The sequence below is a fragment of the Cnephaeus nilssonii genome (assembly GCF_951640355.1).
Source record: "Cnephaeus nilssonii genome assembly, chromosome: 17".
Taxonomy (NCBI): Eukaryota; Metazoa; Chordata; class Mammalia; order Chiroptera; family Vespertilionidae; genus Cnephaeus; species Cnephaeus nilssonii.
Window position 1 is genome coordinate 33,847,056 of NC_137088.1, and position 23,201 is coordinate 33,870,256.

The 23,201-nt window shown below is 45.9% G+C and overlaps 1 protein-coding gene across 2 annotated transcripts in view; it reads left to right on the forward strand.

Moving 5' to 3' along the window:
* The window catches only part of FGD5 (FYVE, RhoGEF and PH domain containing 5), a 116,337-nt gene that overhangs the window by 69,245 nt on the left and 23,891 nt on the right, over window positions 1–23,201 (forward strand). The window contains exons 6-11 of one of the 2 annotated variants that reach the window (XM_079794674.1): window positions 12,466–12,626; window positions 12,890–13,046; window positions 13,656–13,743; window positions 15,422–15,472; window positions 15,954–16,012; window positions 22,333–22,404. In XM_079794674.1, the coding sequence (XP_079650800.1) occupies window positions 12,466–12,626; window positions 12,890–13,046; window positions 13,656–13,743; window positions 15,422–15,472; window positions 15,954–16,012; window positions 22,333–22,404 (588 nt within the window). The remainder of the gene's footprint in view (window positions 1–12,465; window positions 12,627–12,889; window positions 13,047–13,655; window positions 13,744–15,421; window positions 15,473–15,953; window positions 16,013–22,332; window positions 22,405–23,201) is intronic. The other variant, XM_079794675.1, reaches the window with a different exon arrangement.

Here is a 23,201-nt window from a genome sequence, read left to right on the forward strand (position 1 = left end):
TGTTTTCAGGTGCTTGTCTATGGTCTGGCTCCCTCACTGAGCTTGGAGCTTCTTGAGGGCAGAGCTTGACATTCCCAGTGGATTGTGATGCTCAGTACACCAATGGTACTCAGTAAATACCTGATGAGTGAGTGATGGTAGGGTCAGCCCTTCTAGCAGTCTTATCATTTCTTCAATCAAAAATATTTTCTGAGCACTTCCTGTGTGGCTACAGGATACTTACGGAGGAATGACAAGGAGAGGTCCCTGCCCACCACATGGTCTATGAGAGAGATGGGCATGGAAAAAAACAATATTAATACGGTGGTGAGGGCATACAGAAGCTGGGGTGTGCAAGGGAAACACCTGCCCTAAGCTTCTGGGGTCTGAAGAGGATTCCCGGAGGAAACATGACTAAGTTGAGATTTGAAGGCCGGGAGGAGATAGCCAGGTGAAGGAGCAGTGAGGAAGGCTTGCATCTGGCAAAGGAATCAGGATGTACGAAGGCCTGGAGGCCAGTTAGAGAAGGGTGTGCTTGGGAACTGAAAGAAATTCAGCCTGTCTGGAATGTTGTGAGTGAGCGAGAGAACGTGAGAACTGAGGCCAGCAAGGTATGGGGCGGACATGGAGAGCCCCCTGAGGCATGTTTGGGGTTTGGGTTTTATCCCCTGAAGGTCCTTGGGGAGGCTGCGGGGTGATTGCAGCAGAGGTGATAATGGACTGGAGTGTTGCAGGCAGTTTTCAGGACTATGTGCTTGGTGATTGATGGACTGTGGGGTGCATTAGAGGAAGGGAGGGGTCCAAGCTGACCCTGGATTTCTGGCTTGCTGACTGACTAAGAAGGCAAGTGCTGGAGGGGCTCAGGTTAGGCTTGGGGAAAGATGATGAGTTCAGTGTGGGTCTTGGTAAGTGTGAGAGGCTCAGGGAAGACTATCCTCGTGGTCAGCTGGACATGGGATGTGCACTGGAAGTGATCAAATGTAGAGATGTTAACTGAAGCTCCTGGAGAGGCCCAGATTTCCCCAAGGGAGTGTGTGCAATCAGGCGAGGGCTCTCAGGTACCCTGAGGAGGAAGGAGGTGGTGCCCTGGAGGGTGTGAGCCTAGGGTCTGGCAGGTTTTCATAACGGGGCCGGCCAAAGGGACTCCGGGAGAGGTATGGGGAGGACACAGCGCAGAAAGGCAATGGGAGGCTTCTGGGTCCAATCTGTGCGCATCCCACTCATGCACCCCTGCTTTCCTCAGTGGTAGTAACCACTTGAAAGGCTGTCAGGAGAGCCCAGGACAGAGCCAGACTTCTCAGACTGCTCGGAGGAAAAGGAGATTCATTCAGAAGCCCTCCCTCATCACTCTGCGGGAGTTTCATTAGGCTGTCGCCTCAGTGCCAACATGACAGGCCAGTGCATGATCTGGCAGGACCCTGTTGTAATTTATGCGTTTACCTACCTCAGTTGGTGTGCCATCAGTGTGCCCCCCACCACAGTCCCCTCTTTCCTCGCCCAGCGGCTCTTGCTCCTCATTATGGTCAGTGTCCAGTGTCTCAGATGCTGTAGAGGAGTGGGGGGCAGTGAGCATGTGTTGACCTCTTAGGTGTGCTTAGCAGTTTATATATATATATATTATCTCATTTAATTGAACATAATTTATGCTCAATAAATATTTTCTCAGATGACCAGATGGACCCCAAACTGAACCTCAGAGAAGATCACTTACCCAAACTCACACAGCCAGTGAGAAGGGGGGCCAGGGCTGTGTGACTCCAGAACCGAGAAGGGGAGGAGACAAATAGATGAGGAACAGTCCGGTTAGGTGGTAAGGAGCCCAGTGAGGGAGGAAGCCAGTGTGAGTGCAAGGAATGCAGTCAAGGAAGGCTTCTTGGGAGAGCGAGTTTTGAAATGGACATCGATGGACAGAAATTAGGAACAGACCTTCCAGAGGGTAGGAGCAACAGGAATACGTGCACAGAAGGGCGGCTTGGGAGTGTGGGGTGGAGTATGGGGTGTACAGGAAGTGGCCAGAGAGCTGTGTTTAGAGCGAACCTGAATGCCACGTCCCCAGGTGTTTCAAAGAGAAGCGTAGGAATTTGGGAGCCCTGAGGACTTGAGCAGGGAAGGTTGGTCTAGTAGGTTGAGTGGGAGGGAGTGATACTGGGGACAAAGTTTAAGCCCCAAAATGCTTGTATTTTCATTCAGTCCAGGAAAAAAAAAATTGCTGTGTGACCCTGCAAAGTCCCTTGTTCCTTCCTCCCTCACCTTGCAGTAGCTGGTGGGACTCAGACATTTTAGCCACAGACGCTTGTCTTCAAATAAAGTTTTACTCAGAACCTAGGAAGAGTAGATGAAAGTGGAGGTGCTTTGGTTCAAAGGCATGTGGAGGCCAAGGTTTGGGCTCCCTTAACCCTGGGTCTCCATGGAGCACAGTGTGAAAAATATTCATCTAAATCAGTGGTTCTCAAAGTGGGTCCCCAAACCAGCAGTGTCAGCATTACCTGGGAGCTGGTGAGAAATGCATATTCTTGAGCTCCCTCGCAACTGCTAAATAAGAAACTCTGGGGGTGAGGTTCAGCCCTGTGTATTAATGACACCCCCTACCCCCCAGGAGATACAGATGGACAGTAACTTTGAGACTCACAGACAGATGATCCTGTAGGGCCCCTTCAGCATGGACTCTCTGTGATTTTCTGCCCCCTAGAAGCCAGCATCCACTAGGACACTGATTCCCAACCCTGGCAGTGCACGCGTACCTGGGAGTGTTAAAAACTACAGATGCTCATCCCACCCTCAGAGATTTGTATTTAATTGGTCCAGGGTGCTGCCTGGTCGTCCAGGGTGCTGCCTGGTCGTCCAGAGTTGAAAAGCTCCCCAGATAATTCCAATTTGCACCTAAAACTGAGAACCTAGTGAAAAGTAGCAAACATTCATTCAGCACAGTTATAAACAAAGCCAGGTCAATGTGAGGGTAAAACCAAAGGGAATGAGACACATTCTGCTCTGCTTAGTTGGAGGGATAATAACAGAAATTTTCAGAGTAAGTAAACAGCCTGACAATGCAAAATTTTGCCAAGCCATTGCTTTTCAGGCTGCGATATTTATAACCCTACCAACGGTGTGCAGTAGGTGCCCAGGAATACTCAAGGCCACAAGATAAACAGAGCACATTTTCTAAGCACTTCTGCTTTGCTCTAGATACATAATTTTAAATAAATTAAATCGGACATGGATATATTTTGGAGAATAATGTAAAATATGCATTAACTTTTAAGCTAAAATATGAGACTTCAGAGACATTCTGAGACCAAGGTGGCTCCCTTCAGGCTGTGACCCAACATTTCCGGAGGCTATAGGACACATGAGAGGACCTTAAACTGACTGCTGAAGTAACCTAGGAGATGACCTCATGGTGGAGGTGGCATTTGAAGCAGCTTTGAAAGATAAGCAAGATATGAATCAGATGCCAAAGGCAAAGAACAAAGACAGAGGCTGGAAAAGAGGATTCGTGAAAGCAGCAGTGCTCAAAGTGTGGTTCTGGGACCAGCAACAGGAGCAGCACCTGGGAACTGGGGAGATAGTAAAATTATCCAGTCCCACCTTGACCTACAGAATGGAAACTCTGGGTCAGGTGAGCAATCCCTGCAATTTGAACAAGTTCGTCAAGTGATTGTGAGGCGCACTTAACTTGGAGAACCACTGGTATACAGAAATGAGCAGTCAGCTGCAGAGGTAGGCTGGACCAGCTTTTGAAGGACCATGAACTCCAGGCCCGGGATTTTCACTTGGCCCTGAGGTCTAGGCACAAATGAAGGTCTTAGAGGAGACATGAAAGCAGTGGGGAAAAGAGGTGCTTGTTCTCTCTCCCCCAGGGGCCTCAGAGAACTGGTGGTTTAAAAAAGTTTTACATACAGTTGAATGAACAAATCTTAAAGAGAGGGCTCCCATTTTTAATAACTGTGTGCATATGTGTGCATTTGTAACCACCATCCTGATAGAACATATCCATCATCCAGAAGATGCCTCTCATGCCCCTCCTCTGTCAGTCACTCCCCAGAGGTTACCACTATTTTGCCTTCCATCACATTCCATTGGGATAGCCTGTTCTTGAAACTCATATGAATGGAATCATGAATTATGTATTCTTTTGTGTCTGGTGTCTTTAGCTTAACTTAATGTGCGAGATTCATCCACGTTTTCATATATATATATATATATATATATATATATACACACACATATATGTATATATATTAATATATATATACTAGTATATATCAATATTCTTTTATATGGATATACTGTAGTTGGTATATCTGTCCTCCTGTTAATGATTATTTATTTGGGTTGTTTCTAGTCTGGGCTATTACAGGCAGATCTCAGAGCTATTGCAGGTTCAGTTCCTTACTATTGCAGTAAAAGTGAGTCATAATCTTTGCTGGTCGAGGGTTTTGCCTTCCATTTGCCAAAAAAACACACAAAAAAACTACATCTGTAAAAGTGTATTAAAGCGAAGCACAAGTATGCCTGTATAAAGCTGTCATATCTTTTAAGGAACATATGCACTCATTTCTTCTCAGTATTTTACCTTGGAGTGGAATTGATAGGCCATAGATTTGGCTTTATTATAAACTGCCAAGTAAGTTTACAAAGAGGTTGAAGAAATATATACTCCCACCCTGATGTGTGGGAATACAACTTATTCCTCAGGCTTACCAGTTTTCATGGCCAGACCACACAATGGAATATTAGCCTACTGGTATTGTCAGTCTTTTTACTCACGGCCATTCTGGTGATTGTGAAATGGTTTCTCACTTTAGTTTAAACTGTCATTTCCCTGAAGATTAATGAAATTGAATATTTTTCCTTCTGTTTATTAGCCTTTTGGAAATCCTTATCTGAAAAGTGTCTTTTACTTCTTTTTAAATTGGGTTGTCTGTCTTTTTCTTATTGATTTGTAGGAGTTCTTTACATATCCTGGACACAAGCTCATTTTCAGACATGTGTATTGTGAACATTCTCCCAGTCTGTGCCTTCCCTACTCAATTTTTTAACAGCTTAATTGAGATATAAACTTCATACCATCCAATTCAGCCATTTAAAGTATAAAATGCAATGGTTTTTAGTATATTCAGAGTTGTGCAATTATCACCACAATCATTCTCATCACCCCCAAAAGAATCCCTGTACACTCTCCATCACCCCCCACCCCAAGCCCTGTGCATCTACCAGTCTTGTTCTCTCTCTATTAGATTGGCCTGTTCTGGATATCCTACATAATAAAAAGGTAATATGCAAATTGCATCACTCCGCTACGCCCACGATTGGGCCAGCTGGAGGCGCAGGGGGCGGGACTCAGGGTGGCCGATTGGCTGGCAATAGGAGCGGGGGGCGGGGACTCATGAGTCCCCGCCCCCCGCTCCTTCCGCTGGCCTAAACGGCCGGCACTGCGGAAGGACCCATGGGGCCGGTGGAAGACTCTGGTGGCGGAACTCGGGGTGGCCGATTGCGTGGCCACCCGCCGATGGGAGCGCCTCCTGGAGTTCCTCTCGGGGTGGCCAATCGTGCTGGCTGGAGGCGCTCTGATCGGCAGGTGGCCAGAGGAAAACTGCTGCTGGCGGAAAACTGGTGCCGGCAGCCAGGTGAAGGAAAAGTCTATTGCACGAAACTTCGTGCAACGGGCTTCTAGTTTCATATAAAGGGAATTATATAATTTGTGGTCTTTTGTCTTTGGCTTCTTTTACCTAGCATAATGTTTTTAAGGTTCATCTATGTCATATGTAGCATATATCAGTACTTCATTCCTTTTCATGGCTAAGTAATATTCCATTGTGTGGCTAGACCACATTTTGTTTATCTGTTCTTCACTGGATAGACATTTGGGTTCTTTCCACTTTTTTATTGTTATGAGAATGCTGCTATGAACACTTATGTACAAATTCTTGTATGAATATATGCTTATCATTCCCTTGGGTATATACCTCAGAGTGCAATTGCTGGATCACATGGTAACTTTTTAACCTTTTGAGGAACTGCCAGACTGTTTTCCAAGTGGCTGCACCATTTTACATTCCCACCATCGTAATGTGAGGGTTCCAATTTCTCCACTTCCTTTCGGTGCTTGTTTTTATATGTATGTCTTTTTTTGTTATAGCCATTCTTGTGGGTGTGAAGTGGTATCTCAATGTGGTTTTGATTTTAAATTTTCCTAATGACTAATGATGTTGGGCATCTTTTCATGTGCTTCTTGGTCATTTGTATACTTTCTTTGGAGAAATGTCCCTTCAAATCCTTTGCCGATGTTTAATGGGTTGTCTTTTTATTATGATTCTGTATAGAAGTCACTTGTCAGATATATGATTTGCAAATATTTCCTCCCATTCTGTAGGCTGTCTTTTCACTCTCTTGATGGTGTCTTTTGAAGCACAAAAGTTTTTAATTTCTAATTTCTCCGAAGCCTAATTTCTCTATTTTTCTTTTGTTGCTTGTGCTTTATTGTCATATCTAAGAAAGCTTCGCTTAGCCCCAAATCACCAACATATTTTCTTCTAAGAGGACCAAGCACCCATTACCCCTGGGAGAGGGAGTTTTAGCTCTTCCATTTAAGTCTTTGATTTTGAGTGTTTGTTGTTGTTTTTTTGTATAAGAAGGAGTCCAATTGATTGTTTTGCATGTGAATATCCAAATAGCTCAGCACCATTTGCTAAAAAGACGATTTTTTTCCCATTGCATGCTTTTTGGCATCCTTGTTGATAATCACTTGGTCATAATGTGAAGGTTTATTTCTGGATTCTCAATTCTATTCCATTGATCTATATGTCTGTCCTCATGCCAAGACCACACAGTCTAAATTCCTGTAGCCTTATAGCAAGCTTTGAAATTAGAAAGTGCGAGCAATCCAACTTTGTTCTTTGTCAAACTTGTTTTGGCTCTTCTGGGTCTCTTGCACACCCATATGAATTTTAGGATCAACTTGTCAATTTCTGTTAAAAAGGCATTCAGGATTTTGATAGAGGTTGAGACGAGTCTGTATATCAAGCTGGAGAGTGTTGACTGAACAATATTAAGTTGTGAACATGGGGCATCTTTCTATTTACTTAGGTCTTTAATTTCTTTCAACAGTGTTTTGTTGTTTTCAGAATACAGGTTTTATGCTTCTTTGTTAAATTTATTCCTAAGCATTTTATTTTTTTCGTCTTATAGAAAAGTAACAAGAGTAGGAGTAGTACATTGAACAATCAAATTCCCCTTTTCCATATTCATCTTTTAACATGAAGTCCTAATTATATATATTTTTGTATAGTTAGTACTATTTGTAGACATTTTTTAGGTCAATACTTTGTCCAGTGCTTTCTAGAGAGAGTAGAAGGGAGGAAGGGAGAGAGGACTAGAGGGAGAGAGGGGAAAGAGAGAAAGAGACGGGGGGGGGGGGGGAGAGAGAGAGAGAGAGAGAGAGAGAGAGAGAGAGAAGCATCAATGTGAAAGAGACCCATTGACCAGCCACCTACATGCTCACTGACCCAGGCCAGGGATCAAACCTGCAATCCAGGCACATGCCCCCCACTGGGAATCGAACCCGCAACCCCTCAGTGTGTGGGCTGATGCTCTAACCACTGAGCAACACCTTTTACATTTTAAGAAGTCTATGCATGCCCACAGAGAATTATTTTCAGGGTTTCAAAGTACCCTTCAGTGATTGACCAGGCCAAGTGAAGTTGTGTCCCCTGTGCAGCTCATGGCTTGCCAAGGCGTTTGTGACATAGGGGGTCATGGTTGAGGTTGGTGTGTGTTTGGCCAAATGGGATCCCAGTGAATCCACTTGACTTTTGGCAGTGACATCAGTAGTTTAACCACTTCCAAGGACATTGTGTCTACCCACTAACTGTTCAGCCCAGAGAACACGGATGCTGTGTCACCCAGAAAACTCAATAGTGGGTTTGGAGAGGGGGAAAGTATTCAGGGGACAAGGCCCCTGAATGTGAGTTCCCCTCTTCTACTGCAAGCAAGCCCATTGTTCCTGAGAGCCCTGTCTGGGCCACCAATAGAAGGAAGAATTGGCGTGGGGCAATGGGAAGAGCTAGGGTTTGGAGTCAGGCTGATTTGGGCTCAATCTTGCCATCTTGGTGGCATTGGGTAAGTTACTTAATTTCTCTGAACATAATTCCCTTATTGGTAAAATGGAAATAATAATAATGCCAAAGTGATAGGCTTCTTGTGAGGATGAAATGAGAAAATGAATGTACAGTGTTGAGCATGCAGCGGCTCACATGGCATGTGTCCTCAGTAAATGTCAGCTGTTGTTATTTGTTGAGCACCTTCCTTGGGCTGGGTTCTAGGGATACAGAGATAAGTAATAGCCAGTCTAAGGAGAAGGAGGGCACAGGAGGAAGTATTCCTAAAACACGACAGAAGGCAGTCTGCACAAACCCTGTGAAGAAGGTATTTGTACTCCCATTTCATAAAGGGGGAAATTAAGGTTCATGGAGATGAAGGGACTTGCCCAGGGTCATACATAGGCAACTATCTAGGTCAGTGATGGGCAACCTTTTGAGCTTGGTGTGTCAAACTTCGCCAAAAAACTGAGCATAACTCGGGTAGTGTGTCACTTTGAGGAAAAAACTAACTCCAAGACTCTAGTCACAAGTGTTTCATCCTCAGGAGCAGCAAATGTTTCATCCTCGGCATGTGGCCACGTGTCATCAGAAATGGCTACGCGTGTCAGTGCTGACACACGTGTCATAGGTTCGCCATCACTGGTCTAGGTAGACAAGGATTCGTTTATGTTTTCTAAAGCCCTATAAGGTTGCAACAGGGACTCCACAAAGAACTGGGGAAGCAAGTATGGTGAGAGGGGGGACTGGTTCAGGAAGGCCTCGGGTTCCGGAGGGGTTTGGATTGGACCCTGCAGGCATTAGGGCCAGTCAGTTCTTCCTCCTTATTGTCTCTAGTCCATCCACTCTCTCTGTCCCCTTAGCCAGACTCTGGTCCAGTTTCAAGTCTTGAACTCTCTCCTGCTCTCCTAGAATGGCCGCCTCACATTCTGGCCACCCCCAGTTTCTCTCTAAACGTCTGATCGATCACATTGCTCCCCTGCTCAGCTTTATTCAGTAGTTTCCCATCACCCTCGGATGAAAAGCAAGTTACTTGAAAAGTTTTCAGGGCCATGTAGGATGGGACCCCCTGCCTGACCCTCCAGCAACAGCATGTTCCAGTCCCGTGCACTTCTTTCAAGGGTGCACATACCCCCCCGACACTGCACCCAAACTGCACTCTGCTCCTCAGTTCCTCCTCTACTTCAGGGCCTTTGCGCATTGCTGCCCCCTCTACCTGGAACACGCCCCCTCTTGTCCCAGTGTAGGTGTTCCCTCCCTGGCAAGCCTTCCCAGAGCTACGAGTAAGCCAGGTCTGCCGCGTATGGACTGCCGTGGCCCCTTGCTTTTCCCCACCACAGCGCCTATACCCCTGTGTTGAAATGATCTCTTTACTCATTTCTTTTCCCCCAGATTACAAACTCTTTGAGGGCAGAACTCTGAGGGAGCAGAAACTCTCTCCCAAGGCTCGATGCAGAGCAGGCATTCAGTATATTTGTTGAATGAGTAAGGGGATGAGGGCCGGATATCTTCTACCGCCTTCCAGCCTGTGAGATGGATGCCAGGACCCCCAGGTGCGATGGTGGGTCAGAACTACTGAGGGAGCAGAAACTTTTCAGGGAGTGATGGATGGTGTGGCTGGCACTCACCGCTTCCAGCTGATGCATGAGTTTTAAGAACGGATGTACGTGGCGATTCTGATTACGCTCCAGTTTTTTAAATGAGTCACGTTGATGATGGCCATCCTGCCCATTGGGACTGAGTCAATTTAGTGAGAATTAATTACAGACAAGAAACCAGCTTGCAGAGCAGTTAATATTGAAACTCCCTGGAGTATGATGCAAATGCAGCCGTCAGTCCTGTCTTTGCTTGTCCTTCTCGCCCGCTCCCTGCCCACCCCCTTTCTGTGGTGCGCAGGGCCTGGGCATCAGGATGATTGGATTCCGGTCTTGGCTTCCCCATGACTCACTCTCCTTTTCTGTTAAATAAGGGTCCGGCAGTCCATCAATTAGCAAGCATTAAATCACTCCTTCTCTGACACATACTCGGCCGGACCTGAGAAACATAGCAGGAAACAAAACAGATAGGGTCCTGCTCTGAAAATGTCATCTCTAAAATATAATCCTAACTGCCTTAAAGGACAGCACTTTACAGTTTCAAACATCAGGATGAACTCCCAGCAGCCTCACGCTATACGGTTATCCCCATTTTACAGGTGAGGAAACTGAGGCTCAGATAGGTTACCGTTTGCCCACAGTCATTCAACTACTCTTGTGCTATAGTTAGGCTTGAACCCAGCCAATGAGAGAATATGTCGAAAGTCCTCTGTCCATCAGCTGCCCAAGCAAGAGGGGTTATTGTCTTCATCAGGATGTTTTCTTTCTTTCTCGGGGATGCCAGGGCTGAGAAGACTCTGCTGGGCTGGAGGCTGGGTCCTAAACATGGAGACTCACAAGGAAAGAATGGGAGGGTCCTCTTGCTCCCAGGTCAACAGAGAAACCTCCCCTGCAGATTCAGAATGATCCCGTGTCCTAGAGCCATCTGTGGGCAGAAATAAGAACTAAATACCACCTCACTCTAACCGCCCTCCCTACGTAGCTGCCCTCTTGTAATTCACACTTTCTCTGCCTTCTGAAACGTGCTTTCGGGAAGGGCTATGGTTGCTCAGATACAATGAGATTTATTTCTAATTATAGTTCAAGCATGTGGTTTCCACTTAAGGACACACATGCCTTCAGCCCAGAGAATCTATCCATTAATTACAGACTCAGCCCCAAGAGTTTCTGACCTTAGTGATGGGCTAGAGGTTTCCCAAGACCTTCGAGTTTTACCAGTCTGGGGCTGGTGAGGGCCCGCCTCAGCAGGAACCAGCTCATCCTCCCTCCTTGGGACTACGAGCTAGGGTAGGCCGCCCTCCCCTTGTCCTCCCTCGATTCCTGGCAGAGCAGGTTGCCGCAGCAGGAGGTCAGCGCAGGACAGGATGAGGTGTTCAGGAAGTGAGACCTTTGTAACCTCCACATCTGCTATCCTGTACGACAGCACAGGCAGCCTCTTTATAGACAATGGAGGGGCATGGATCTCCTGCCTTTCATGTTCCCTGGCTCATTCCCTGTCAGTCCCTCCCTTCCACCCTCCCTCTCTCTCCCTCAGTCTCCTGCTCTCACTCTCTTCTCATTTTTTCTTTATCTCGTTCCACCTTTCCCTCTCTCTGCTCCAACCCCACCTTCTGCCCTTTTTCCTAGCCTTCTCCTGTCACCACTAGATCTCCCCCTCTCCTGCACTCCTCTTCTGTGTGGGAGAAGACTAGAAAGGCTTCTTGGAGGAACGGCTGCCCATCCTCTCGGGGACTTTCCCCTTTTAGATCTCTACACAGAGACCTTCCTAGCAATAAAGACTGTTTAGCAATGGAGTTTACTGTCTTGCTCGGTAATGAGTTCCCTTGTCAGGGAGGCAGTCAAAAAAGGCAGAGTGACCTGAATGTTGTAAAAGAGATTTGACCTTCCTGATTTAGGCTGGACCACATGACCCTAATACTGAGATTTTCCCAATATGCATTGCTCCATAATTCAAGTTCATTTCAGGATAGCTCATGTATTTAAAACTACAGACCTGAGCCTCACGCAAAAGCAGTTGTATTTAAAGATAAAGTATTTTTGTTGTGAGAAAGTTTTACATTCTTTATCATTTGAATGTTTATTAAATTCAGTTTGATATTTAAAGTAATTAATTGTGATACAGAAATTTTAGAAAACAGACACAAGAAGAAAAAAAAATTATTCCTAATTCCATACTTCTGACAACAGCCACTGTTTTCATTTCACTCCATTTCCTTTTAGCTTTTTCCTTTGTTCATTTTTTACACAACCATGTTCGGGTGAGAAGACAACTTTGTGTCTCTTCTTGATTTCTTGGCGCCAAGACATGAATATATCACATAGTCACCATCTGCATCATTTTTAGTGACTGCTTGATATGCCATGGAGTGGATGCCTATGACTTCTTAAGACTTTGTTTTGAAATGACACAGTGCATGAATCTCTTCAAAGATGGCTCATTGTTAAGAAAAGCTTTATATTTCCTCAGAGAAGGAATTACCCAGCTTCTCACGCACCTTGTAAAAGAAGAGCATGCACCCAAGTTCCCACAAGGGAGGGGGTGGAATGAACCTGCTTTAAGCCTGACTCTGTGCTGTGAGTTGCATTGGGTGCTCGTTAGGCATCAGTTACCTGTGGTCACAGATGTGTTGTCAGCCCTGTTTTACAGGTGAGGATGCTGGGGTCTGAGACACTGGTTTACTAGTAAGGTCCCAGCTGTCTGTCTGTAGGCCAGGGCTCCAAAGCCACAGGGGAACTGCCAGGGAGGACGGGCTCAGTCCTGTCAACCCGTGGGTAACAGGCCTTTGGGGTTTCAGGATTTCCATGGAGCTGTTGTGAGGGCCTTGGATGAAATGGACCAAGAGGGCAAGGACACATTGGCCAGGGAGGAGCTGAGGCGTGGCCTGAGCGAACTCCCAGCCATCCTCAACCTTCATCAGGGGATCCTGGAGGAGCTGGGAGAGAGGCTGCTGCACTGGTGAGCAGTCCCCGGACCCCCGCCCCAACTTCTGTTGCTCTAGGGGGTTGGGGGATTAAGAACCCCACCACGTGAAATGGTGTCTCCGTTTGACAGATGTGGAAGTCGAGACACAAAGGTGTGTGGTCATTTGCCCAAAGTAAAACAAGTGTGGGAGGGTGAAGCTGGGGTCCTCGCCAGGGATGTGACTCCAGCTCTCACGTCCAGCACTGTGCTGGTCACAAGGCTGAGTTCTCGCTGTCCTGTCCCCCTCCTGCCTGCAGGGAGGGCCAACAGAAGGTGGCCGATGTCTTCCTGGCTCGGGAACAGGAGTTTGACCACCACGCCGCTCACATCCTGCAGTTTGACAGGTATCTAAGTCTGCTCGCTGAGAACTGCCTCCATTCTCCCCGGCTGGCAGCTGCTGTCCGTGAATTTGAGGTGGGTCCCTTGGTCCTCTGAGAACCTGCTGTAAGGATACAGGGGTGGAGCTGGGTGGGTATGGCTAAAAGCAAATCAGTGGGGCCTCTAGGTCAGTCTGCAGCTGGGGGACAGGGGGGTGGAGAGGGTGACCCAGCAAGAGGAAGAACCCAGAAGATCCCCTGTTGGACAATCAATGACAACTCAGTGAGCCCCAGCCACAGCGAGGGTTTCAGTGGCCCTTCTTCGGTCCCAGCAGAAAAGCACAAAGTAAGGTGGAGCCCCAGCCATTTGAGTGACCAACAAATGGCCACCAACTGGGGATCCAGTTATTGAGCAGAAAAATGCAGTGCTTTCTGCTATTACTAACACTAGATGCACAGCTGGGACTGCGAGAGACATATGACTGAGTGTAGCACAGACTGCGAGCCTAAGGAATGAACTGTCACAGCGGGGTGGTGCTCATCTGGGAGGGCTTCCTGGAGGAGGGGGAACTGGATTAGAGATGGTGGAAGCTCAGTTTGGCCAGGAAGAGGTGTGGCTAGGACAGTGCAGGTGGGATTCTGGAGCCCAGTTCCTGAAGGCCGGGGTCCCTGATGGAATTTTGTCCTCCCCGTCTCTTGGGAACAGCAGAGTCAGCAAGGAGGCGGCCAGAACGTGAAACACAGGCTGCTGCGGGTGGTTCAGCGCCTCTTCCAGTACCAAGTGCTCCTCACAGGTGGGCCCCATGGGAGGTCAAGGTGCACTGAGACTGTGGGGAGGGAAGGCCCCTGAGGAGGGGTGGGGTGATGATGGCAAGATGTGTGATGGTAACCTCTCCTCCCACCCTGGCAGGAAGGGGTGGGGGAGGACTGCTCTCAGTTCCTGCCTCCTGCCTCTCCAGAGGGACCAGACCCTGCCACCACCTCTCTCCAGCTGAGCTTCGGACCCTCTGCTGCCACGTTGGGAGCCGCACTTCAGGGGCCACCTCCTGTGTCTTCCTCCAACCTCTCCCATCCTAAACTCAAACTCACACTTCCCCGCATGCTTCATTTCCTCCCTGTCTTAGTGGGTGGCTGGTTCCCTAGAGCGGTTCTTATCAGCAAAGTCCTCCTTGTGGCTGAATCAGGGGCATTTCCCACCCGGGACCTTCTGGACCTCTCTGTGGCTTTGTCACTGACCACCTCCTGCTTCTCCAGCCCATCCATCCTGGGACCTCTGTGACTTACTCTCTCCCCGGCCTCTCTCTGACTGCTCCCTCATCTCTGATAACAGCCTTTCTTCCTCCACTGTCCCATAAACGTTTGTGTCTCTTGGAAGTCAGTCCTAGGTCCTCTTTCTTTCCCTCTCTACAAATTCTTCCCAGGAAATGTCATCCCCTTTCCTTCCTCCACCTGCCAGAAACACACACACCTCTGTCCAGAGCTCCAGACCCATTTACTCAATTGCCTCTTAAGTGGACAAAGACCCCTAGCCTGGGGAACCGACATTCCAGTGGGGGAGATAGACACACACCTAGCGATATGCATGTGCATCCACGTAGTGACCAAGGCTGTAAGAAAACTACATTAGAGCCAGGAGACAGAATTCATTCATCTAATTCAGCAAATATTTATTGGGCATCCACTGTGTCCCAGGCCCTGTGCTAAATGCTAGAGATATCGCAGTGAATTAAACAGCCAAACTTTATAACACTGTGGAGCTTATCCTCTAACAAACAAATAAGGAAATAAAAATACTATATGTTGGTGATAAGAGTGCTGAAGAAAGATAAAGCAGGTGAACCGCGCTCTGATTAGACACAGCTCTCAGGAAAGACCACTCTGAGGAGGTAGCATTTCAGAGATCTCAGCAAAGTGAGGACATGAGCCCTATGAAGATCTGGAAGAAGAAAGTACGAGGTAGAGGGAATACTGAGTACAAAGGCCCTGGGTAAGAAGAAGCGTGGCATGTTCAAGAAATAGCAGAAAGCCAGCACTGCCAGAATGAGTGAGTGACATGGAGAGGCAGCTGGAGCGAGGCCAGCCTGTGTTGAGCTTTGTGAATAAGAATGTGTTAAAACATCTCACTCTACTGTGTTGACAGTCACGGCTGTCTCCCCCTGACATGTGCTTCTCAGAGGCAGGCTCTCACCTTGTTTGTGTCTCTCTACCCTGAAGGCCCCGCACAAAGTCAGGCACACAGCAGTCGCTCATGAGAGAATGACTAGTCGTGGTGGCAGTGGTGCTGGTGGCAGTCCTGGAGGCCTGGTTTTGTGGTGGTATTGGGGTGTGATGGGTCTAAGAGGGGTGACAGGATGGACACCCCATTCTTTGGAAACTTTTCTTCCACCTCTGGAGAGAGAGGGGCTCCTGCTGTGGACAGGAGGGGCTGCCTCACCAGGGCAAACTGACTCCTGGCTCTTGTTCTGCCTGCAGACTATTTAAATAACCTTTCCCCGGATTCAGCTGAGTATGATAACACACAGGGTAAGTCCAGCATGAACCCAGACAGGGGGGACACAGTCCTGTTTTGCCCCAACTCTAGACACTACATCAGTTCTATGCCCGGGACATAGTCCGCTCCCCACCAGCTGGGGGTGCAGTGACATGAAGCTTCTAGGGCTTCTGACGGGACTCCCAGGATGGGCTCTGGTCCAGTCAGGAGGAGAAGGGGCAGTGCCACATCTAAAACACTCACCCGTGCCCCTGTTTCCTCCCAATCCTATGTGGCTGTCAACATGACCTGTCAAGTGGTCAAATGACTGTTATGTGGCAAAGCTAGGGTTGGGCCTGTGACCTGACCCAGCCATGGGAAAAATTGGTGCCACCCATTTACAAGGCCCTGAAAAATGCAGTGATCTCAGGAGGTGGAGTGGGGAGGGGAGAAGACAGACAAGAGGTGAGGATGGTGGCAACTAGACTGGCCCTCCCCACAAGGCCCAGCTGTCTGCTCTGCTTCCCTCCTCAGGCGCGCTGAGCCTCATCTCCAAAGTCACAGACCACGCCAACGATAGCATGGAGCAAGGGGTAAGTCCAGCCTCCAGGCTCCTTCTGTGGGGTACAGGTCCAGGACTCCCTCCTCCATGCCCAGGTCTACCTTGGAGTACAACTTATGTACTATACATAGCATATGTTTAAAGTGTACAATTAAATAAGACTTGATGTTTGTGTACCTGTGAAACCATCTCCATAATTACAATGCTGAACATATCCATGGCCCCAAAAAGTTTCCTTGTACCCCTATATCATCCCTTATCCCCAACTCCCAGGCAACCACTGGTTTGCTCTCTGTCACTATAGATTAGTTTTCATTTTCTAGGATTTTATAAGATAGAATTATTCAACATGTACTCTTTTTTGTCTGCCTCTTTCACGCCTTTATTGGATATGTGATGTACAGATATTTGCTCCCAACCTGTGGCATGTCTTTTCATGCTCTTAGTAGAGTCTCTGGAAGACCAGAAGTCCTTAATTGTAATAAAAAAGCCCACTTTATTATTTTAATTTCTTTTATGGATCATGATTTTAATGTTATATCTAAGAAATCTTTGCCTCACTCAAGTTTACAAAGTTTTTCTATTCTGGTCTTTATATTTTAGAAGTTTTCTAGTTTAAAATTTTACATTTAGGTCTCTTAATCCATTTTGAGTTTATATTTATGTACTAGAGGGGTCCCTCGGCCTGGCCTGCAGGGATAGGGCTGAAACCAGCTCTCCGACATCCCCTAAGGGGTCCTGGATTGGGAGAGGGCACAGGCCAGGGCAAGGGACCCCACCAGTGCACAAATCCATGCACCGGGCCTCTAGTATGCATATAAGATCTTTGGTTAATCTCTTCCTGCCCTTTCCCCTCCCTGCTTCCCTCTGAGATTCATCAGTCTGTTCCATGTTTCCATGCCTGTGCATTGAGCGTCTGCCCCCTGGTGGTCAGTGCATGTCATAGCTACTGGTCATATGGTTGCTTAGGCTTTTTGATGTGCAGGCTGATGCTCTAACCACCATGCCATGCCAGCCAGAGCTCACCTTCATTTTTTTAATAGACTTTAATTTTTACAAATCTTTTATTGAGGTAAAATATAGGGTGTTCCAAAAAAATGTATACACACACTTTGAATAATTATAAAGGCAGTGTTTATTAAAATACATTTCACTTTCAAAATTGAGCTATCAGCTGTTAAAGTGTGTATACATTTTTTGGGACACCCTGTATACATAACAAAAAATTTGCTATCCTAACAATTTTTAACCACATAGTTCAGTGGCATTAAGTACATTCACATTTTTGTGCAACCATCATCACCATCCATCTCCAGAATGTTTTTCACCATCTCCAACTAAAACTTTGTACATATTAAGCACTAACACCCCATTTCCCCTCCCCGCAGTGCCTGAAAACACCATTCTACTTTCTGAATAGTAGTATTTTTATTTTTTATAAAAAATTTACATTTTTTATAAAATAGTATTTTTATTCTTTATAAAAAATTTAAATTTACCAGAAATTTTGAGAAGATAGTACAAAAGAGTTCCCATGTATTCCACACACAGTTTCTCTATTATTAATATATTAATATGGTACATTTGTTACATTAAATAACCAATATTGATAACATATTATTAACTAAGGACCATGGTTCATTCAGATTTCCTTAGTTTTTGCCTAATGTCTTGTTCTAGGTTCCCATCCAGGTTATCATATTTCATTTAGTCATCTTGTCTCGTTAGACTTCTCTTGACAGTTTCACTGACTTCCCTTACTTTTTTTTTAAATGAATTTTTATTGATTTCAGAGAGGAAAGGAGAGGGAGAGAGAGATAGAAACAAAAATTATGCAAGACAATCATTGATTGGCTGCCTCCTGCACACCCCCGACTGGGGATTGAGCCCACAACCCGGGCATATTTTCTTGACCGGAATCAAACCCGGGACACTTCAGTCCGAAGGCCAATGCTCTATCCACTGAGCAAACTGGCTAGGGCTGACTTTCCTTACTTTTGATGACCTTGACAAATTTGGGAAATACTAGTCATATATATTCTAGGATGTCCCTCTTTTGGAATTTGTCTGATACTTTTCTCATGATTAGACTGGGTTTGTGATTTGGTGGGGGGTTGGGGGGAATAAAACATGGAAATAAAGTACCACTTTCATCAAATCCTATGAAGGGTACATGCTAGCAACATGATTTATGACTTGATGTTGACATTGATCGCCTGGCTGAGGTAGTGTTTGTCAGGTTTCTCCACAGTAAAGCGATACACACATACTCACTACCTTGTCCATACTCTTTGGAAGAAAGTCACAATGAACAGCCCACATTTAAGAAGTAGGGAGTTTTGCTCCCTCTCCTTAAGGGCAGAGTAGAGTATCTACCTAAATTATTAGGAATTCTTCTGCATGAGAGAGTTGTCTCCTCTCCCTCATTTGTTAATGTATTCATTATAAACAAATAAATAATTTATGTCAGTTAGGACTCATGGGTATTTGCTTTATATTTTGGGTTATAATTCCATACTGCTTTATTTATTTTACTTCTCAAATTGTTCCAGTGTTGGCTATTTGGAGCCCTTTCAGTTGGTTCCTGTACCCCTTTCACGTACCCCCATGCATATGTGTTTGAGTACTTTTTTTTTTTAGCACTTTCTTACTTTCTGGCACTACAAGGTACTCCAGGATCATCTATTATATTTTCTGCCCTAGTCTTAGAATCATCCATTTCTCCAAGGCACCCTGGTTTCTTTAATGGTATTAGAAATCAAGATCTGGGTACTAGGTATGCTCATTGCTACTGGAATATTATTTCATTTAGGTCATCTTAGCTGACAGAGCAAAGAAATACAGTAGGTCCTTGGGTTACGTTGGAGATCCGTTCCTACAGCGTGCTGTAACGCGATTTTCGCTGTAAGTTGGCACCCACCTATATATGCACTTACGTCACCCACATGGAGCACGTACACAGCAGTAATGAAGTGAAACAGTAAAAAAAAAAATTTAAAAGAAAGATAACAATTCCTGACCTTTACTTGTGGTAAATAAATAAAAAAAAAACCCATAAAGCACATATGTACATACGTCGAAATGACGGAACTTTTTTTTTTATATATAAATAAATGGGAGGTGGCAATGTAACCACAAAATGACGTACATCAAGTCCGACGTAACCCAAGGACTGTCTGTATATGTGTATATACCAGTGGTCGGCAAACCGCAGCTCACGAGCCACATGCAGCTCTTTGGCCCCTTGAGTGTGGCTCTTCCACAAAATACCACGTGCGGACATGCACGTACAGTGCGATTGAAACTTCGTGGCCCATGCGCAGAAGTCTGTTTTCGGCCTGGGCAAGTCTATTTTGAAGAAGTGGCATTAGAACACTCAAGGGCCAAAGAGCCACATGTGGCTCGCGAGCTGCCGTTTGCCGACCACTGGTATATACAGTTGACCCTTGAACAACATGGGGGCTAAGGGCACCAACCTTTCATGCAGTTAAAGTTCTGAGTATAATTACAATCGGCTTTCTGCATACACAGATTCCCAACTGCACATTGACTCTTGAACAACATGGATTTGAACTGCATGGTTCAATGGGAAGAATTGCATATAACCATCTACATTAAGCTAAACATAAGTTCTTACTGATGTCTGCAATTCTAATCTTTACTGCATTGGTGGATCATTCCCTTGCTTATCTGTAAATTTCCACACAAAAGTGAAAAACCTAGTTCCCATCATTCATCATCCATTTACTTAATTGGAAGGTTTACCAATTCTTGAAAGATATTTTTCCTGAATATAGAAATCTGAATTGACCACTTTTTCTTTCAATACTTTTAAAATGCCACTCCACTGTCCTATGGCCTGCATAATTTCTGATTTGAAATCTGCTGTAATGTTGGTATTTCTCTTTCTTATGTAATGTGTTTCTTTATTCTAGCTGCCTTTAAGATCTTCTCTTTAAATTTGACTTTTAGAAGTTTGACTATGATATCTAAGTTTGTGTGATTTTAGGAGCTATGGTGCTTCCTAGATCAGTGATTTGTTATAATTCACTAATTCCATTTTTTTAAATTAATTTATCTTTCACTTACAGTTGACATACAATATTATGTTTCAGGTAGTCATTCGTTACTTTTGGAAATTTCTGTTGGTTGCTCTTTTATTTTATTTCCCCACACACTTTTTTTTTCTCTTTGTGTTTCAGTTTGGTTAATCTCTGGTTACCTAACTCCAAGTTCATTGTGTACTTTTCCTCATGTGTACAGTTTGTTACTAAATCCATCAAAGGAATTCTCCATATGTGACGCCATATTTTTCATTTTTAATATTTCCATTTGACTATTGTATAGTTTCCATTTCTGTTGAAATTCTCCATCTGTTCATGCATGCTGTTCTTTTCCACTAGCTCCTTGAACATATTAATCATACTTACTCTGAAGTTCCTGTCTGATGATTCCAACATCTATGTCACCTCTCATTATGGTTTTATTGAATGCTTTACCTCTTGAATATTAGTTGAGGTTCTTTCTGGCTTTTTTGTGTTTCTTGTAGTGTTTGGTTGAATGCCAAACATTATGTGTAGAAGAACCTTAGAGACTAGGGAAATATCTATCCCCAGAAGTGGATGTGCCTATTATTATTATTATTATTATTATTATTATTATTATTATTACTTTGTCATACTGTTACAGGGGCCGTAGGAGTTGGGTCAATCCAATAAATGAATTGGGTTTGGGTTTTTTGTCACCATTGTCACCTTCAGCACCCCACAGATTTCATGCTCCTCTAGAAGGGGACTGTTGTTACCTGGTACTGTTTGTGGGGCCTGAAGTGCCAGAGTTTTTCTTATATTCCTGCTGCCTTGTCAGCTTTTAGCCGCTCCTGTGGCACAGAAGAGACCTCTCCCCATGTTCTTGCCCCTTCTTGAGGTAGACTACTGTTTCCTGTTACTCAGTGCTAGGCTCATAAACCGTGGCTCTTCAGGACAAGCTTCAGTCTGAAGCAGGGCCTGGGGGCCGGGCTCTCAGCACCCTGCCCCTCCCCTGCATGGCAGCCATGTACTGTGGCAGGTCTTGGAGGTTTCTGCCTTGTATTATTGTACCATCCTGGACCCAAGGAGTTATGCCCCCCTCTTCTTGGGACAGACAGCATTTGTTTTACCACCAAAGGCAGGGAGCCTGTTCTTCCTGGCCCCCTGCCCTCCCCCAGTCTTCCTGTGAGCACTTGGTGGAAACTTCTGGAAAAGAGCTTGTAGATGTTTCTCATGTCTGGGCCTCCGTGTTATTCTGAACTGCCCCACCAGCCCACACTTGACCTTTAAGAAACCATTAACATTTCAGCTGCTTTCTATTGTGTGCCAACCACCTCTTCCCTCCTGCGTGTCGCCAAAGGCATGACTGGTTCGTATCTCTGTGGAGGGGCTTGTCAGTCTTTGGAATTTCATTCATTTGGTTGCCTTGTGACCTCAGCTCTCCAAGAAGCCTAAGAAGAGTTACGATTTTGTAGATTGCCTGTTTGTTTGTTTTTTTCTCACTGTTATGGTGGGGCATTGTTTTCTTGCAGCCTTCTACATCATCAGTGGAAATGGAACAACTATCAAACATTTCTAATGTGTAGAATTTTATGCCCAAAACTATGAACAGTGTCAAGGCCTTTTCAGGGCAATTTCTCTGCACACAACTTTTACCTCATTAGTTGACTTTAGAACCTGACCCTGTGTGAGGTTCAAGGGGCACCTGCTTGTTATTTCTAGTATTATGGGGTGCTGTGCAGAGGGGACAAGGTGTGTCCCTTTATAGATTGTGGATGACCCAGTGGGGGACTGATAGGAGTTCTCAGGCAGGCACACTTACCTTTCTTCAAGGAGCTCAGACCCATTTTCTCCCCAAGTGGTGAATTTTCTTGGTTACTGTCCCTCTGAGGCCACACCCTGGTCTGTAATCCCAGAGAGACAGACTGGCCTTGGGTATCTGTCATCTCTGGGTTACTGAAGTCTGGATGCTCCAGGCCTTACGGGAGACACAGGCTTACAGTAGGCGCAGTGACCCAAAGACAAACAGCGTGTCGGATGGCAAAGCAAGGCCAAGAGGCCATCGCCATGGTGTGCAGAAAGGTGGCAGTGCAGACCCCAGGCCCAGAAGGACTAGCCTGATTATGGGCGGTCCACACGCAGCATCCTGCAGATCCAGGCTCAGGCCGCAGTCCTGACCCTGACGGGAGGTCAGATTTGGGGCAAGGTCCTTCTGGGCTCCATTTTCCTCCTCTGAAGCAGAAGCAATACCACCCCTTACAGAGGCGATAAGACTCCTTGAAGGGGTCCTGACCATCTCTCCCTCACCCCGTCCCACCCACAGGAAAACCTGCAGAAGCTTGTCCACATTGAGCACAGCGTTCGTGGCCAAGGGGATCTCCTCCAGCCAGGAAGGGTGAGTGCCACCGCCACCATGGGCAGGGGCAGAGGGCGTACTGGCAGCAGGCAGGCAAGGCTCTGATAAGCCCCATTGTTCAGCTGGGCTGGCCCCAGACAGGCCTGGCTGCAGGTGCTGTTTACCCGAGGAGGAGGGAGGGCAGGGCTGGGCTCACAGGGCCCATGGACTGCCTCCCCTGGGGTTTTCCACTCTCACGGCCTTTAAAGAAACAGTGCCATTTGGGTTCAGTGTTCCCTGTGGTTCTCTTCACCTCCAAGAAGAAGCGACACCAAGTATTTTTAGTTTAGTCCAGCATTGCTGAGAAATCAGGAAAGCCAATTCTCAAGAGCCCCAACACAGCATTTTAAAAAAACATTTTTCAGGAGACAAATTTATCCACTATTTAAAAATTTTTATTTTTATTAATTTCAGAGAGGAAGGGAGAGGGAGAGAGAAGTAGAAACATCAATGATGAGAGAAAATCATTGATTGCCTGCCTGCTACATACCCCTTGCTGGGGATCGAGTCCGCAACCCGGGCACGTACCCTGACAGAGAATTGAACCATGACCTCCTGGTTCATATGTCTACGCTCAACCGCTGAGCCATGCCAGCTGAACAATTTATCCACTTTTAAGCTTCCAATAGAAAACATAAAACTCAGCTCAAAAATAGTAAAAAAATGTGTTCGTTACCTATTACAGTTGATGAAAGACAAGAGACAAAGAAATGAGATATTGTGCTCAGATTTTACCCAAAATTAGCAGGGCTCTCACTAGTATGAAATTCTTTAAAATCACACTTAACATTTTGGCC